The 19,056-nt window shown below is 34.0% G+C and overlaps 1 protein-coding gene across 2 annotated transcripts in view; it reads left to right on the top strand.

Annotated features, from left to right (window-relative positions):
- The window catches only part of LOC129480856 (ankyrin repeat domain-containing protein 30A-like), a 124,270-nt gene that overhangs the window by 54,380 nt on the left and 50,834 nt on the right, over positions 1-19,056 (top strand). For both annotated transcript variants that reach the window (XM_055275260.2, XM_055275262.2), the window contains exons 22-31: positions 1,705-1,733; positions 1,832-1,904; positions 4,138-4,199; positions 5,649-5,739; positions 9,033-9,061; positions 9,155-9,227; positions 13,243-13,271; positions 13,370-13,442; positions 15,374-15,435; positions 16,888-16,978. In XM_055275260.2, coding sequence (XP_055131235.1) covers positions 1,705-1,733; positions 1,832-1,904; positions 4,138-4,199; positions 5,649-5,739; positions 9,033-9,061; positions 9,155-9,227; positions 13,243-13,271; positions 13,370-13,442; positions 15,374-15,435; positions 16,888-16,978 — 612 coding nt within the window. The remainder of the gene's footprint in view (positions 1-1,704; positions 1,734-1,831; positions 1,905-4,137; positions 4,200-5,648; positions 5,740-9,032; positions 9,062-9,154; positions 9,228-13,242; positions 13,272-13,369; positions 13,443-15,373; positions 15,436-16,887; positions 16,979-19,056) is intronic.

Below are 19,056 nucleotides of genomic sequence, written 5' to 3'. Positions count from 1 at the left end.
AAAAATAGTTACGGATATTTATTTAAAAAATGGTGACCGGGTGCGGTGGCTCACGCCTGTAATCCCAGCACTTTGGGAGGCCATGAGTGGCGTGTCACGAGGTTAGGAGATCGAGACCATCCTGACTAACAGAGTGAAACCCTGTCTCTACTAAAAATACAAAAAATTGGCCGGACGTGGTGGCACGCATTTTTAATAAGTTCTCAGGCGATGCTGATGCTGGTGGTCCTTGGAGCTTGCTCTGAGTAGCAAAAGGAGAGGCCTTTCAGGGGAAAAAAGTGGAAGAAGGGCAGTTGGATAGAAGGTCAAGACATAACAGGGTCAAGAGAATGGATTATATTGCTTTTATTTCTGGATATGCTTTTAGCCAGAGAAGAAGAAGGAAAAGATAGAGAAACAGAAATTATAGATTTAAGATACTGTCACTAAACAAAGAGAAAGGAAGTGTTGAACAAATAAATTTGAAACAGTGTTGAATGGAAAGAATTCTACAGAGTTAAGAGGTTTTTTAAAATTTTCTTTTAACTTTTTTTTTTAGTAGAAGCATTCTAGGCAGGTAACAGGAGACAAACAAGGAAGAAGGTAGGCAGGTAATTCTGGAGACTCTGAGAAGAACAGTTGAGTGAACTCACTTCAGATGCATTTAGATTATTTGCACTCCAGAAGGTAGACTGTGGGCACTCCAGAGACTACCGGAAGCAGGAGGCCTCCTAGAATCTGGGTAACCACAGTGACTCATTAGGTTTCTCTGTTAGAATCAGGCACGACAAATATATATATATCGTTGATGTTAGCTATTCAAATGAGATATATTTGAAACTAAGAACATTGGCTTTATTTTTAAGAAAGTGTGTTGTTTTGGTAAAATTGCCATTCCACAAAAATTTATTATAGACTAATGATACACCAAATCAGATGAATTGTAGCAACTAAAAAAATACTGAATTTATACTTGAATAGTAAGATTGCTTTTTAAAATAAATATTATGGTGACTTAACAATATAAAAAAGTTTTTTATGTTTAATACGTCTATTGCATTTGATTTTTATATAAATATGTCAATATTGAAAGCTTATTATAGATTATTTCTGTGATGAGTTTTATACATCTTCTTGCATGAGTGGATCAAGAAGCATTCAGACGGATAAAGTAGAGGATCCAAAAATATAGGCATATCATTAAACTATATGGTTATGGAAAACAATGAATATTTATATTTAGTATTATGAGCTAAGTTTATATCCAAGCTGATCAATTCATAACACTTCACTGACGAGATGTCAATTCTACATTCGGCTGAACTCGCATCATAACTGTGTACCTTTCCAAAGATAGGCTATATTAAGGAACAGGGTGAATGGAATAATTTAAATGATTCTAATGTGTTTCATTAAGTACGTGGTGTAGCATTCCATGTTCAGCTTTGACATTTATTTTCTCATATCAACCCTTTTAACACATGAAACACAATCTCGCTTTCGAAGTCTTAACTGCACGATCTGTGAAACCTGTATTTATTTTTTCTACAGTGTATTCCTGTCATGTGTGTGGCCTAAACAAACCAAAAGAAAACTTTCCAAATCTAAAGTATTCATTCTCAAATTTGAGCAAGAGGACTCATTTAGATACTATCACTGCGTTCATTTGTGGTTATCTTTGTCATATTTACTTATGATTGATGATAAGTCTCTTTTGCTTTTTAGAGTCCCCTGAGAAGCCATCTGCCTTCAAGGTATTTAGTTTTATGATTTCATTTTGAATGACTTATTAACTATGTATTTTGTGAACTATACATTCTTTATTAATCATTTTGCTTCCAACCCTATTTAGCCTGCCACTGAAATGCAAAAGTCTGTTCCAAATAAAGCCTTCGAGTTGAAGAATGAACAAACATTGAGAGCAGGTAAATTTTTCAATTTAACTATGCAAAGAGGAATATTTCAATATTGGACATTTTGAGGGTCTTTGTATCCCCAGTGCTTCATATTTTTCAACTTTGATGAACAGATTTGATCTAGATAATGCCAATACTGGTATTGATGTTTGAAAACCTGGTATTACAAGAACAGTAATTTTCAATATATTTCTTAAAAATGTAGCCTTAATCTCAGGTGTTTCTACTTTTGTATCCCGAAACTGTAATGTTTTCTATTTTGAACTTCTGTATTTCTTAAAGATTCAAGAAGGCGAATGTTGAAACTCCAATTTCTTTTTTTAGTTCTGAGAAGCTTGATTCAAATTCCACGGTTTACTTCGGGGATCGCATCTTTTACTGATATAACACTTGTGTTTTAATATGAATTACCTCGTTTCCGTTGTTGTCACTTTGAGAATCCTAAGAAAATCAGTAACTCGGATTAGTGAACTCTGTGTTTGCGTGTGTATGTCTGAGTGTGTGCCTGTGTGTGCCTGTGTATGTGTGTGGTAACTTCACCTTGCAAAGATGAGGAAAGGAATTATTCATTTCTTTGTGAATATTTGATAAACATACTTTTTCATGAAACTGTGATTCTGAAGCATCTGGCTTTAGAGTCTTTTTACACTAGTACCATTTATTGCCTAAAAGTAACTAATATTCCAAACTATTTTTTAAAACTATTCTTATGCATGTTTAAACATTTTACATCATGTGTGCGTGGTCATATTTAATATGTACATTTTTTTTCAACTTCTAATGCGTACATGGTTGTACAGTGTAATGTTCGGCAACATTCTTTTATGATCAGCATCATAATTTTTAGGGACATCCATAAAGGACACAATTAACTGTGTATTTTAATATTAGATTGTTTATAAAATTCCATTGTATGACAGCGCCATAGTTAATTGCACAATTTTTATACTGATAAGTAATAAATAAAAATGAAAACATGCAGATTTCAGACTCTTTCAAAAGTTAGTATTATCTGCTGATTTTTTAGTTATTGGAAACTAAAAGTAACATATTTAAAGTATTTCCTTGTGCAATCATACATTCCACTAAGAATTTGAACTGTGACCCACAGCTTATTAGAGCTATGGTGTAGCAACACGTTAGATCTCTGAAACGATCCAGGGTACACTTCTAAAAATGAGTGAAAATGGTGACTTACCAAGGTGTGATTTGAGTTTCTTGGACGCTCTACATGAAATGTGAACATTAGGGATGCTGAGATCACAAGTTAAACTTACTTTTGAAAACCAAGTATACAGTTGATGGATGTCAAATGATAAACATACCCCTAATGATGAAATGGTTTTTAAGTTTTAGTTGTCCAAGTTTGCTTTTTTCTTTAACCTGATTCAGATAGTTGTAATTTGTACATTGTGCTGATAAGGAAAACTGGACGTTATTTTCTGTATAAATTCATTTTCTGTCTCATGTTCCTGAGAACTCCTCAAGTCTTGTGTGGGCTTTGATTTTATCCTATAACATGTGGGAACATTAGATTACTTAAGGCAATTATTTTTTCCTGTGCATTTCTGATGTTTCTCCAAGGTGTCACGAGCTGACTCTGAAGATATTGTTGCATTAGGGAAGAAGTATGTCATTGTAGTTAAAGCAGTTCTTAATTTATATGCAATAAAAGTTTTTTAAGCTTATCTTCCTAACACATATACACACCCAAAACACACCCAATACACTGTCATAGCATATTGAAATGTAAAAGGGTTGGACATATAGTTGACTAACATCAAAAAGTTAATATTCCTAAAAAATCTTATTCATTGATAAATCATCTTTTTTGAAGAACTGTGTAATAGAGATTGCTGAGTCAAACTAAGTAATACTACCAAATAAAAAATTACAAAGAAATGAGAGATGATAGGTAATTAAAGTTTTCTGAATGAACAGGAAATATAGGACATACTGTGTTTCGCAGGAGAAGAGGATATGACTCCTTTGTGAAGAAATAATTTATACAAGTTAGTCAAATTTCTATTGTTCTGCATTCTAATGAAATAATGTTAATTTTCAGACTTTTTTGATTTCAATTCTGAGTGACTACAGAAGTAGTCATTATAATCGACAAAAAGAATATATGGGCTACAGAGGAAAACCACAGATTTGTGAACGAAAGTAGATTTGTATATGTTTTTAAAATTTATAGTAGAGAAATGTTCTCATGAATGTATCTGTGATTAACCTTTTATAGATCAGATGTTCCCATCAGAATCCAAACAAAAGGACAATGAAGAAAATTCTTGGGATTCTGAGGTACTATGTGTTATTGATTTTTTTAAATATTAGTTTTGCATGATATGAAAACATAAAGGCAGAGGCTTAGGATTTATTTTCTCACCTCTGCATATGTCACCCCCAAATTATTTTTGATATTTTTCAGAATAAGCTTAATAGAGAATCTATATGCTAAGTAGATTACTGCTTCATAGTGAAATTCTATGAGTTTGTAGGATTAATTTAGGAAGCCAATGTGGTATAGTGTAAAAAATAAGGCTTAGAATTCACTAGAAATTCACATGGGATCTGAAGTACATTTCTGTAAAAGTGAAAGAATTACACAGAGTCCAGCTATGGGCAAATATATGATTCTGTCTTATATCTAGATGTACAAAAGTTCTAATTGGATTCATAGAGAGGCAGTTTAAACTGCAGTATTTTAAAAGTTGGGACCTGAAAAGTTAATGCCTGGGACTTGAGCATATTGACATGTCTTTATTGTTCAGTATAGATCTGAGGGAACATTTCAGGAGAAAGAAAAGCACGAGGAATAGGAAACCTTGTGGGACTATAATAACAAGAGTATTGGTTGAGTAGTCTTTTGAAATATATAAATTATATTTTCACAAATAGAACTCCGTGAGTCCCTTTATGGCAGTCAAGCTGCAGCAGCATGAGCGTCAAATAATAGTGATGTATTTTAAGGTCACAACTGTGGAAAGACACAGAAAGTATCTGACCTCTTAGAAACAAGCAGCTGCTGCCTGGTGGTAACAGCAAAGGGTGAAAGTCAATAGGTAGATTTTATCTGAGATTTTATTAGACAAAAAGACTTTAATACTTGTTTGCTTTCATTTAGACATGACATAATTTTTTTCTTACTGCATTTACATTCTATTCAAGCACTTTTTCTATCACCATAAATTTTGTCAAAAACATGTTGCTTATTTTAAGTCCCTGTTTACCGAAATAAAGCAGCTTTTTCATATTCTGTGCATACATTATACGACAGACTCTAAAAGTTCTCTTCATGACATGCATCATTTTTAACACTAAACATTTCTATGATCGTGAATATTTTATATGTTTAATGCTGTATGTGTCATGTCAAGTAGCAAATGTGTTGTATTTTGTTTGAAATGTCTTATTTATTTTTGATGAGGACTACAATGTAAGTTAGATATTGTTAAGAGAGATACTTTTTGAAATATGCACGAGTGAATTTTTTCATGAACGTCATTTGTTTTTCCTGCTCAGTAATGAAGTTAATGGCCACATGAATGTAAAAATCAGCTTGATGTAGAGAGCGTTACATGAGGTTTTCTATCAAAATGTTTTGGTTTTCTATACGTGTCTGCTCTTAAGTCAAATTGTTTGCAAAGTAGGAAATTGTGTTTTTAAAAAAGATTTTCATTAGGAAATTTTGATACTCTTCATTACTAGGATTTTTCCATTGAAATTATTTATTGATATTACTTTTAACAGAGTCTCTGTGAGACTGTTTCACAGAAGGATGTGTGTTTACCCAAGGCTACACATCAAAAAGAAATCGATAAAATAAGTGGAAAATTAGAAGGTAAGAACCATTTTTTATTTAAAAAGTCATTTGACCAAATATTTCTCTAAACTGATAAGGAAGGATATCTTCTAACAGCTGAAGAAAATTACCTCCTTAATGCAAAGCACGGAAAAAAGAGAAGTGAAATGGTGATCGGTTATACACCTTATCAGGTGTTGGCAACAGACTATATTGAGAGTGCTGAAAAGGAGCTGAATTATGAGTTTGAATTCAAGATATTCCAAGACCTGAGGAAAATGAGAAAATAAGAAAGAATAAAGTAGTAAAAGAGGAAATGAAGACTGAGAAAGACAGAGTGTACAGAGTACATGAAGGAACAAGAAGCAGGTTTATATAATGGAGGATGGCGAAATGATTCTTTAGGAAAAGATCGGCTATGGTTAGAAATTTGGGAAGAATACAAAGTGACCTTCTAGTACCAAAATTTACTGGAGAATTACAGCAAAAATATTCTGACTCTTAATGTCTTTCTCACTGGTGGGAAGCCATTAGGGATGGAAGCACCTGACCATGGAGAGCTGTGTCTATTTGCCATAGGTGAGAATAAGCATATATGTACGGCCACACATATATGTAACTTGTCATATACACTCCATATAGACCAGAAGTTTTCAAACTTCAGAAAATCAGCTGAAAACCTTGTTAACAATTCACACTGTGATTCAGCCGACTTGGGATTCTACATATTTAATAAGTTCTCAGGTGATGCCGATGCTGGTGGTCCTTGGACCTTGCTCTGAGTAGCAAGAGGATAGGTCTTTCGTGGGAAACATGTGGAAGAAGAGCAATTGGATAGAAGGTCAGGACAGAAAAGGGTCAGGAGAAAGGATTATGGTGCTCTTATTTTTGAATATGTTTTTAGCCAGACGAGAAGAACAAAGGGGCAATGCAATAGAAATTATAGATGGAAGATACTACCGCTAAACAAAGAGAAAGGAAAGAGTGGGAAAAATAATTTTAACAGGTGTTGAATGGGAAGAATCAAGAGCAGAAGTCTAGAGATTACTTTTGCTAAAGAAGAGAGATTGTGAGGCAGGAAGCAGGGGACAAGAGAGAAGCCAGCTAGATTATTTTGGATTTTCTATGAAGGAAAATGGAGTGAACTCACTTCGGAAGCATTTAGAAAATTTTTACTGCAGAATGTTAGAGTGTGGGTGCTCTGGAGACTACTGGAATCATGAGGATTAGTAGAATTAGACTAAACCTCAGTGACTCACTAATTTTCTTTATTACTATGAGGCATCAAATATACATATATATGTATATATTTTGTTGATATTCACAATTTGAATAAGATATATTTGAATGTAAGAACCTTGGCTTTATTTTTAAGGAAGCATATTGTGTTGGTAAAATTGCCATTTTATAAAACTTCATTAGCAAATAACATGATACACCAAACCAGACTTACTTTAAAAACCATAAAATTCTGAATTTATAATTTGAATACTTAGTGTTTCATCTCTGTGTGTTTTGCTTTTTTATCTTGTGTTAGAAAGTTTAAAGCCAGCTATTTTCTTTATAAAGGAAAATATTTTGGTTACATATTCATTTCCTGTCTCATGACACTCTGTTTTCTTTGCAGTTAGTGAGGATGTATATTTATCATATTTTTACCTAAAACAAGCAGATGAATTCATGGTATCATTTCTTATATATGAATTTCTGAGGTTTCTTCAGTGCTTCAGAAGTAAATTTTAAAGATAACAATGAATCGAGAATGACCTTCTCATTGTAATTACAGCAGGTTTTTATTTAAAGCGTATTGAATACAATTTTAAGCACTTTTTTTCTAACACACATACATGCAATATAGTCATGCATATTTAGACTTAAAATGGTTAGACATAAATTTTGTGTGTTTCAGAGAGTTTATATCCCTGAAGTGTCTTAACTATTGATCAATCATCTCTCAAAGGAAACAACATATATAGTTGATATTTCTGAATATATTAAAGTGTGTCATATGGAAAAATTTGAAGAGTAGAGAAAAATGAGTGATTAAACATGTTTTATTAATATTATTTGCAGACATGAGATCTATTTCTATCTCAATGAAATGTCTGTGTTTTTGAAGCTAAGTTTTTTATAAGAGCTTATTCATAACAGTAGTTTAACAACTCACACGGTATAACAAATAGGATTGATTTTAGAAACAAAACAATTGTAGAATTCACTCTTTGAACACTAAAACTGTTGTTTTCAATAACCATTATTCTAACATTGAGATACGCAGGTTAATGATACGTAAAAAGTCTCTGGAAGTTTACTTCTAGTTTGTGATACTTCCATATTAGATGTTTTCTCACTCTGTCATCCAGGCTGGAGTGCAGTGGCATGATCTTGGCTCACTGCAACCTCCACCTCCTGGGTTCAAGTGATTCTTGTACCTCAGGCGCCCAAGAAGCTGGGATTACAGGCATGTGCCAGCATACCTGGCTGATTTTGTGTTTTTAGTGGAGACAGAGTTTCACTATTTTAGTCAGGCTGGTTTGGAACTCCTGGCCTTGAGAGATCTGCCCTCCTCGGCCTTCCAAAGTGCTGGAATTACAGGCATGAGCCACTGCACCTTGCCTGTGTTGATTTGTGGATGGGTATGCTTAGACCTTTTTGTATAGGTGGATCAGGAAATTTTAAGAGGACTAGAGAACCCCATAAATGTAAAAATACTCATATTTTACAGAGGTACAAAAATGAATATATGTATTAACTATTATTCTATAAGTAGATATGCTGCTAAATTTACAACATCCTCTGCAATGATAAGTAAATTGTACCTTTGAATTCTCATCACAACTTTGCAATTCCTAAACTACATGACAAATTGAAAACATAATAGTTACGTGTATATATTGACATAAGTGATTCCGATGTGTTTCCTTAACAATATGCCATAGCATTCTAACATTAGCTTGGACATTTTTTTTTTTTTTTGGTGGGGTCGGTGGCATGACTTGGTCATCTTATTAAATATAACTTCTTTCCTTATACGACAGCTTTCTCTTACTGGTATTAGAATTTTTCTGCTTTAGTTATTGTCATGTTAAATATATTTTCACTGTTGAAATCCTCGCAGCATGTTTGATGAAATCTATTTCTTAAATTTTCTTAGGTATATTTCTGTCACGTTGGCATGTTAACAAATACAATAACGCAAATGACCCAAAACCTAGTGTAATCCCTTTTCAATCCAAGCATGAGGATTCATCTTCATGTTCACACTGTGTGAATGTCTGGTAGGCTTTGTCAGGCTTGCATATAATCAATTATATCTGTCCCTTTTCTTTTAGAGTCTCCTGGTAAAGATGGTCTTCTGAAGGTAATAACTTTTATATTTGTATCTTGAGTATTAACTGCATGTTTTATGAAGTATGCATTATATATTAATTGTTTTGTTTCCAAACCCATTTAGGCTACATGTGGAATGAACGTTTCTATTCGAAATAAAGCCTTAGAATTGAAGGGCATACAAACATTCAAAGCAGGTAAATTTTGTAATTTTAATTTTACTCTGGAAAGAAGAATATTAAAATATTTGAAATGCTGAGAGCCTTTTCATTCCCAATGTTGTTTTCTATTCAAAATTTGATGGGAAATTTTGATACAAATAATGCCAATGTTAGTATTTATGTTTGAGAAAATGCCATTTTCTCAAGCATAACATTTAGAGATTTAAACAAAAATTCTGCTTTAGCTCATGTGCTTCTACTTTGATGTCCCGATAGTATAAAGTTTCCAATTTGCAATTTCAGTACGTGCTTGGTTTTAAGGCAGGTGAATTTTGAGACTGTGAAATATTTGCAGTGGTTCAACGGCTGATTGGAATTCTGATCTTTACTTAGAAGAAAGTTTCACTTGCTGACATGACAGTTGTGAGTGTTGTCACTCTGAGAATCTTAAGAAAATCAGTTTTTTTTTATTAGCTGACTGAATGTGTGTGTGTGTGTGTGTGTGTGACTTATAATTTTAAAAAATAAGTCAAGCAATCATTACTTGATGACTCTTTGCTAGACACAGTGTTTTAGAAGAGTGACCCCAAAGCATTTGGCCTTGGTGTCTTTTAATGCTATTGTAATGAATTGTCTAGAGGTACAAAACAGCCTGAATTAGTTTTTGTTGTCATTCCCATGCACGTTTAAAACATTCTACAATAGGCTGTGTACAGTGGCACGTGCCTGTAATCCTAGCATTTTGGGAGACAAAGGCGGACAGATAACTTAAGGTCAGGAGTCCCAGACCAGCCTGGTCAAATTAGTGAAACCCCATCTCTACTAAAAATAACAAAAAATAGCTGGTTGTGGTGGTGGGTGCCTGTAATCTCAGCTACTCTGGAGGCTGAGGCAGGAGAATGGCTTGAACCTAGGAGGCAGAAGTTGCAGTGAGCCGAGCTTGTGCCACTTTAGCCTGAGTGACAGAGTGAGACTCCATCTGAAAAAGCAAAGAAATAAAAAAACAAAAACTCACAACATATGTGTGTGATTATAGACTATGTGTAGAATTTGTTTTCATGTCTTAATAGACTATGTGTAGATTTTATTTTCATGTCTTAAATTTTCTTTTTTTGTTGTTTGTTTTTTTTTTTTTTTTTTTTTTTTTGGTTTTTTTTGAGACGCCTCGCCCAGGCTGGCATGTAGTGGTGTGATCTCAGCTCATGCAAGCTCTGCCTCCCGGGTTCACACCATTCTCCTGCCTCAGCCTCCCAAGTAGCTGGGACTACAGGTGCCTGCCACCATGTCCGGCTAATTTTTTGTATTTTTGGTAGAGATGGGGTTTCACCGTGTTAGCCAGAATGGTCTAGTCTGGATCTCCTGACCTCATGATCTGCCTGTCTCAGCCTCCCAAAGTGCTGGGATTACAGGTGTTAGTCACCGCGCCCTGCTTAAATTTTCAATAAATGGCTGTACACTGTACGTATTGTCCTGGAACTTCCTTTTTTGTTATCAAATATTTTAGATGTACTCAATACAGTTAGCTCTGCTTTGATTTAAGGCCTCATAGTTTGCCATGTTAACTCTAAAACACATTTAATTAGACTGTCTTTCCTAGCCACTAAAAGTCAACATTAAATGACAGCTGATATCACAGAGCTTTTATTGAAGTGGGAATATTTACTGCTTCATCCAATGTTAGAAATTAAAATGAAAATATTTAAAATACACGAATGAAAAGTCCTACTTTCCAATACACATTACAACTGTTACTCGTTAACCATGAAAATTATGACATTGTGACATGTCATGTGTCTGAAAAATTTTAGTTTACACTTTTTAGAAAATATCAGTAAATATGAGAAATAAGAAAAGTATTATTTGAACTATTAGGACCCCAGTGTATTTGTTGAACTTCAGAGATGCTCAGATCACAAGTTAAAACAAGAATTTTCAAAAATGCATAAGGTTGTAAAGTGCCAAATAACAAATGGGCTCTTGTATATGAAATAATGTCCGAAGTTGCACCTCTGAGTCTTTTTTCTCTTTTACTTTTTTAAAAAAATATAAATCAAACAATTTTGTTTATAATGAAAAGAGTTGGTTACAGATTCATTTTCTGTCTCGTGGCACTGTGCTGTCTTTTGCCCTAGAGAGGATCTAGACTTTTCGTATGTTTACATGGGAAGAAGTAGTTCAGTTTATGGTGTCATTTCTCGTATAAATTTGTGAAAATTCTCCAGGGCTTCACATACTAGTTCAGAAGATATTGATGCATTGAGAATAAACCATCTGGTCGTAACTCCAGCAGTTTTATATTTAACGTATACCTAATATAATTGTCAACCACATTACTTTAGAAAACATAAAAAATAGTTACGGATATTTATTTAAAAAATGGTGACCGGGTGCGGTGGCTCACGCCTGTAATCCCAGCACTTTGGGAGGCCATGAGTGGCGTGTCACGAGGTTAGGAGATCGAGACCATCCTGACTAACAGAGTGAAACCCTGTCTCTACTAAAAATACAAAAAATTGGCCGGACGTGGTGGCACGCATTTTTAATAAGTTCTCAGGCGATGCTGATGCTGGTGGTCCTTGGAGCTTGCTCTGAGTAGCAAAAGGAGAGGCCTTTCAGGGGAAAAAAGTGGAAGAAGGGCAGTTGGATAGAAGGTCAAGACATAACAGGGTCAAGAGAATGGATTATATTGCTTTTATTTCTGGATATGCTTTTAGCCAGAGAAGAAGAAGGAAAAGATAGAGAAACAGAAATTATAGATTTAAGATACTGTCACTAAACAAAGAGAAAGGAAGTGTTGAACAAATAAATTTGAAACAGTGTTGAATGGAAAGAATTCTACAGAGTTAAGAGGTTTTTTAAAATTTTCTTTTAACTTTTTTTTTTAGTAGAAGCATTCTAGGCAGGTAACAGGAGACAAACAAGGAAGAAGGTAGGCAGGTAATTCTGGAGACTCTGAGAAGAACAGTTGAGTGAACTCACTTCAGATGCATTTAGATTATTTGCACTCCAGAAGGTAGACTGTGGGCACTCCAGAGACTACCGGAAGCAGGAGGCCTCCTAGAATCTGGGTAACCACAGTGACTCATTAGGTTTCTCTGTTAGAATCAGGCACGACAAATATATATATATCGTTGATGTTAGCTATTCAAATGAGATATATTTGAAACTAAGAACATTGGCTTTATTTTTAAGAAAGTGTGTTGTTTTGGTAAAATTGCCATTCCACAAAAATTTATTATAGACTAATGATACACCAAATCAGATGAATTGTAGCAACTAAAAAAATACTGAATTTATACTTGAATAGTAAGATTGCTTTTTAAAATAAATATTATGGTGACTTAACAATATAAAAAAGTTTTTTATGTTTAATACGTCTATTGCATTTGATTTTTATATAAATATGTCAATATTGAAAGCTTATTATAGATTATTTCTGTGATGAGTTTTATACATCTTCTTGCATGAGTGGATCAAGAAGCATTCAGACGGATAAAGTAGAGGATCCAAAAATATAGGCATATCATTAAACTATATGGTTATGGAAAACAATGAATATTTATATTTAGTATTATGAGCTAAGTTTATATCCAAGCTGATCAATTCATAACACTTCACTGACGAGATGTCAATTCTACATTCGGCTGAACTCGCATCATAACTGTGTACCTTTCCAAAGATAGGCTATATTAAGGAACAGGGTGAATGGAATAATTTAAATGATTCTAATGTGTTTCATTAAGTACGTGGTGTAGCATTCCATGTTCAGCTTTGACATTTATTTTCTCATATCAACCCTTTTAACACATGAAACACAATCTCGCTTTCGAAGTCTTAACTGCACGATCTGTGAAACCTGTATTTATTTTTTCTACAGTGTATTCCTGTCATGTGTGTGGCCTAAACAAACCAAAAGAAAACTTTCCAAATCTAAAGTATTCATTCTCAAATTTGAGCAAGAGGACTCATTTAGATACTATCACTGCGTTCATTTGTGGTTATCTTTGTCATATTTACTTATGATTGATGATAAGTCTCTTTTGCTTTTTAGAGTCCCCTGAGAAGCCATCTGCCTTCAAGGTATTTAGTTTTATGATTTCATTTTGAATGACTTATTAACTATGTATTTTGTGAACTATACATTCTTTATTAATCATTTTGCTTCCAACCCTATTTAGCCTGCCACTGAAATGCAAAAGTCTGTTCCAAATAAAGCCTTCGAGTTGAAGAATGAACAAACATTGAGAGCAGGTAAATTTTTCAATTTAACTATGCAAAGAGGAATATTTCAATATTGGACATTTTGAGGGTCTTTGTATCCCCAGTGCTTCATATTTTTCAACTTTGATGAACAGATTTGATCTAGATAATGCCAATACTGGTATTGATGTTTGAAAACCTGGTATTACAAGAACAGTAATTTTCAATATATTTCTTAAAAATGTAGCCTTAATCTCAGGTGTTTCTACTTTTGTATCCCGAAACTGTAATGTTTTCTATTTTGAACTTCTGTATTTCTTAAAGATTCAAGAAGGCGAATGTTGAAACTCCAATTTCTTTTTTTAGTTCTGAGAAGCTTGATTCAAATTCCACGGTTTACTTCGGGGATCGCATCTTTTACTGATATAACACTTGTGTTTTAATATGAATTACCTCGTTTCCGTTGTTGTCACTTTGAGAATCCTAAGAAAATCAGTAACTCGGATTAGTGAACTCTGTGTTTGCGTGTGTATGTCTGAGTGTGTGCCTGTGTGTGCCTGTGTATGTGTGTGGTAACTTCACCTTGCAAAGATGAGGAAAGGAATTATTCATTTCTTTGTGAATATTTGATAAACATACTTTTTCATGAAACTGTGATTCTGAAGCATCTGGCTTTAGAGTCTTTTTACACTAGTACCATTTATTGCCTAAAAGTAACTAATATTCCAAACTATTTTTTAAAACTATTCTTATGCATGTTTAAACATTTTACATCATGTGTGCGTGGTCATATTTAATATGTACATTTTTTTTCAACTTCTAATGCGTACATGGTTGTACAGTGTAATGTTCGGCAACATTCTTTTTTGATCAGCATTATAATTTTAGAGACATCCATAAAGGACACAATTTACAATTAATAATTAACAGTTAATTGTGTCCAAGAGTTTCTTGGACCCTCTGCATGAAATGTGAACATTAGCTATGCTGAGATCACAAGTTAAATTTACTTTTGAAAACCAGGTATAGAGTTGATGGATGTCAAATGATAAACGTATGCATAGTGATGAAACGGTCTTTTAAGTTTGAATTGTGCATGTTTGCTTTTTTCTTTAATCTGATTCAAATAATTGTAATTTGTACTTTGTGCTGGTAAAGAAAACTAGACGTTATTTTCGGTATAAATTCTTTTTCTGTTTTATGTCCCTGAGAACTCCTCAAGTCTTGTGTGGGCCTTGATTTCATCCTATAACATGTGGGAACGTTAGATTACTTAAGGCAATTATTTTTTTCCTGTACATTTCTGATGTTTCTCCAAGGTGTCCCAAGCTGACTCTGAAGATATTGTTGCATTAGGGAAGAAGTATGTCATTGTAATTGAAGCAGTTCTTAATTTATATGCAATAAAAGTTTTTTAAGCTTATCGTCCTAAAACATATACACACCCAAAACGCACCCAATACACTGTCATAGCATATTGAAATGTAAAAGGGTTGGACATATAGTTGACTGACATCAAAACATTAATATTCCTAAAAAATCTTATTCATTGATAAATCATCTTTTTTGAAGAACTGTGTAATAGAGATTGCTGAGTCAATCAAACTAATATTACCAAATAAAAATTTACAAAGAAATGAGAGATGATAGGTAATTAAAGTTTTCTGAATTAACAGGAAATATAGGACATACTGTGTTTCACAGGAGAAGAGGATATGACTGCTTTGTGAAGTAATAATTCATACGAGTTAGTCAAATTTCTATTGTTCTGCATTCTAATGAAATAACGTTAATTTTTAGGCTTTTTAGATTTCAATTCTAATGTAGTGACTATAGAAGTAGTCATTGTAATTGACAAAAAGAATATACAGGCTACAGAGGAAAAACCACAGATTCGTGAATGAAAGTAGATTTGTATATGTTTTCAAAATTTTTAGTAGAGAAATGTTCTCATGAATGTGTCTGTGATTAACCTTTTATAGATGAGATGTTCCCATCAGAATCAAAACAAAAGGACGATGACAACAATTCTTGGGATTCTGAGGTACTATGTGTTACTGATTTTTTTTAATATTAGTATTGCATGATATGAAAACATAAAATCAGATGCTTAGACTTTATTTTCTCTCCTCTGCATATGTCACCCGAAAATTATTTTTGATATTTTTCAGAATATGCTTAATAGAGAATCTATGTGCTAAGTAGATTACTGCTTCATAGTGAAATTCTACTAATTTGTACGATGAATTTAAGAAGCCAATCTGGTATAGTGTAAAAATTAAGGCTTAGAATTCACTAGAAATTCACATGGGTTCTGAAGTACGTTTGTCTAAAAGCAAAAGAATTACACTGAGTCCAGCTATGGGCAAGTATATGATTCTGCCTTATATCTAGATGTACAAAAGTTCTACTTTGATTCGTAGAAAGACAGTTTAAACTGCAATATTGTAAAAGTTGGGACGTGAAAAGTTAATGCCCGGGACTTGAACATATTGACGTATATTTATTATTCAGTGTATATCTGAGGGAACATTTCAGGAGAAAGAAAAGCACTAGGAATAGGAAACCTTGTGGGACTATAATAACAAGAGTATTGGTTGAGTAGCCTTTTGAAATATATAAATTATATTTTCACAAATAGAACTCCTTGAGTCCCTTTATGGCAGTCAAGCTGCAGCAGCATGAGCGTCAAATAATAGTGATGTATTTTAAGGTCACAACTGTGGAAAGACATAGAATGTATCTGACCTCTTAGAAACAAGCAGCTGCTGCCTGGTGGTAACAGCAAAGGGTGGAAGTCAATAGGTAGATTTTATCTGATATTTTATTAGAGAAAAAGACTTTAATACTTGTTTGCTTTCATTTAGACTAAATGACATAATTTTTTTCTTACTGCATTTACATTCTATTCAAGCACTTTTTCTATCACCATAAATTTTGTCAAAAACATGTTGCTTATTTTAAGCCCCTGTTTACCGAAATAAAGCAGCTTTTTCATATTCTGTGCATACATTATATGACAGACTCTAAAAGTTCTCTTCATGACATGCATCATTTTTAACACTAAACAGTTCTATAATCATGAATATTTTATATGTTTAATGCTGTATGTGTCATGTCAAGTAGCAGATGTGTTGTATTTTGTTTGAAATGTCTTATTTATTTTTGATGAGGACTAGAATGTAAGTTAGATATTGTTAAGAGAGATACTTTTTGAAATATGCACGAGTGAATTTTTTCATGAACGTCATTTGTTTTTCCTGCTCAGTAACCAAGTTAATGGCCACATGAACATAAAGATAAGCTTGATGTAGAGTGGGTTATGTGAGGTTTTCTATCAAAATGTGTTGGTTTTCTATTCGTGTCTGCTGTTAAGTCGAATTGTTTGCAAAGTAGGAAATTGTGTTTTTAAAAAAGATTTTCATTAGGAAATTTTGATACTCTTCATTACTAGGATTTTTTCATTGAAATTATTTATTGATATTACTTTTAACAGAGTCTCTGTGAGACTGTTTCACAGAAGGATGTGTGTTTACCCAAGGCTACACATCAAAAAGAAATCGATAAAATAAGTGGAAAATTAGAAGGTAAGAACCATTTTTTATTTAAAAATCATTTGACCAAGTATTTCTCTAAACTGATAAGGAAGGATATCCTCTAATCGCTGAAGAAAATTACCTCCTGAATGCAAAGCATGGAAAAAAGAGAAGTGAAATGGTGATAAGTTATACGTCTTACCAGGTGTTGGCAACAGACTATATTGAGAGTGCTGAAAAGGAGCTGAATTATGAGTTTGAATTCAAGATATTCCAAGACCTGAGGAAACTGAGAAAATAAGAAAGAAGTAAGTAGTAAAAGAGAAATGAAGACTGAGAAAGACAGAGCATACAGAGAGTACATGAAGGAACAATAAGCAGGTTTATATAATGGAGGACGATAAAATGAAATGATTCTTTAGGAAAAGATCGGGTATGGTTAGAAATTTGGGATGAATATAAAGTGACCTTCTAGTGTCAAAATTTACCAGAGAATTACAACAAAAATATTCTGACTCTTAATGTCTTTCTCACTGGTGGGAAGCCATTAGGGATGGAAGCACCTGACCATGTAGAGCTGTGTTCTATTTGCCATAGGTGAGAATAAGCATATCTGCATGGCCACACATGTATATAATTTGTCATATACACTCCGTAAAGACCAGAAGTTTTCTTTGTTTATTATTATTATTATACTTTAAGTTTTAGGGTACATGTGCACAATGTGGAGGTTTGTTACATATGTATCCATGTGCAATGTTGATGTGCTGCACCCATTAACTTGTCATTTAGCATTAGGTACATCTCCTAATGCTGTCCCTCCCCCGTCCCCCCACCCCACAACAGTCCCCAGAGTGTGATGTTCCCCTTCCTGTGTCCATGTGTTCTCATTGTTCAATTCCCACCTATGACTGAGAACATGCGGTGTTTGGTTTTTTGTCCTTGCGATAGTTTACTGAGAATGATGTTTTCCAGTTTCATCCATGTCCCTACAAAGGACATGAACTCATCATTTTTTATGGCTGCGTAGTATTCCATGGTGTATATGTGCCACATTTTCTTAATCCAGTCTATCGTTATTGGACATTTGGGTTGGTTCTGAGTCTTTGCTATTGTGAATAGTGCCGCAATAAACATACGTGTGCATGTGTCTTTATAGCAGCATGATTTGTAGTCCTTTGGGTATATACCCAGTAATGGGATGGCTGGGTCAAATGGAATTTCTAGTTCTAGATCCCTGAGGAATCGCCACACTGACTTCCACAGTGGTTGAACTAGTTTACAGTCCCACCAACAGTGTAAAAGTGTTCCTATTTCTCCACATCCTCTCCAGGACCTGTTGTTTCCTGACTTTTTAATGATGGCCATTCTAACTGGTGTGAGATGGTATCTCATTGTGGTTTTGGTTTGCATTTCTCTGATGGCCAGTGATGATGAGCATTTTTTCATGTGTTTTTTGCCTGCATAAATGTATTCTTTTGAGAAGTGTCTGTTCATGTCCTTTGCCCACTTTTTGATGGGGTTGTTTGTTTTTTTCTTGTAAATTTGTTTGAGTTCATTGTAGATTCTGGATATTAGCCCTTTGTCAGATGAGTAGGTTGCGAAAGAGAATTTCAGACCAATATCCTTGATGAACATTGATGCAAAAATCCTCAATAAAATACTGGCAAACAAAATCCAGCAGCACATAAAAAAGCTTATCCACCATGATCAAGTGGGCTTCATCCCTGGGATGCAAGGCTGGTTCAACATACGCAAATCAATAAATGTAATCTAGCATATAAACAGAAGCAAAGACAAAAACCACGTGATTATCTCAATAGATGCAGAAAAGGCCTTTGACAAAATTCAACAATGCTTCATGCTAAAAACTCTCAATAAATTAGGTATTGATGGGATGTATCTCAAAATCATATAAGAGCTATCTATGACAAACCCACAGCTAATATCATACTGAATGGGCAAAAACTGGAAGCATTCCCTTTGAAAACTGGCACAAGACAGGGATGCCCTCTCTCACCACTCCTATTCAACATAGTGTTGGAAGTTCTGGCCAGGCCAGTCAGGCAGGAGAAGGAAATAAAGGGTATTCAATTAGGAAAAGAGGAAGTCAAATTGTCCCTGTTTGT

The sequence above is a fragment of the Symphalangus syndactylus genome, chromosome 4, assembly GCF_028878055.3.
Source record: "Symphalangus syndactylus isolate Jambi chromosome 4, NHGRI_mSymSyn1-v2.1_pri, whole genome shotgun sequence".
Classification (NCBI taxonomy): domain Eukaryota; kingdom Metazoa; phylum Chordata; class Mammalia; order Primates; family Hylobatidae; genus Symphalangus; species Symphalangus syndactylus.
This window is presented reverse-complemented; position numbering and strand designations above follow the sequence as displayed.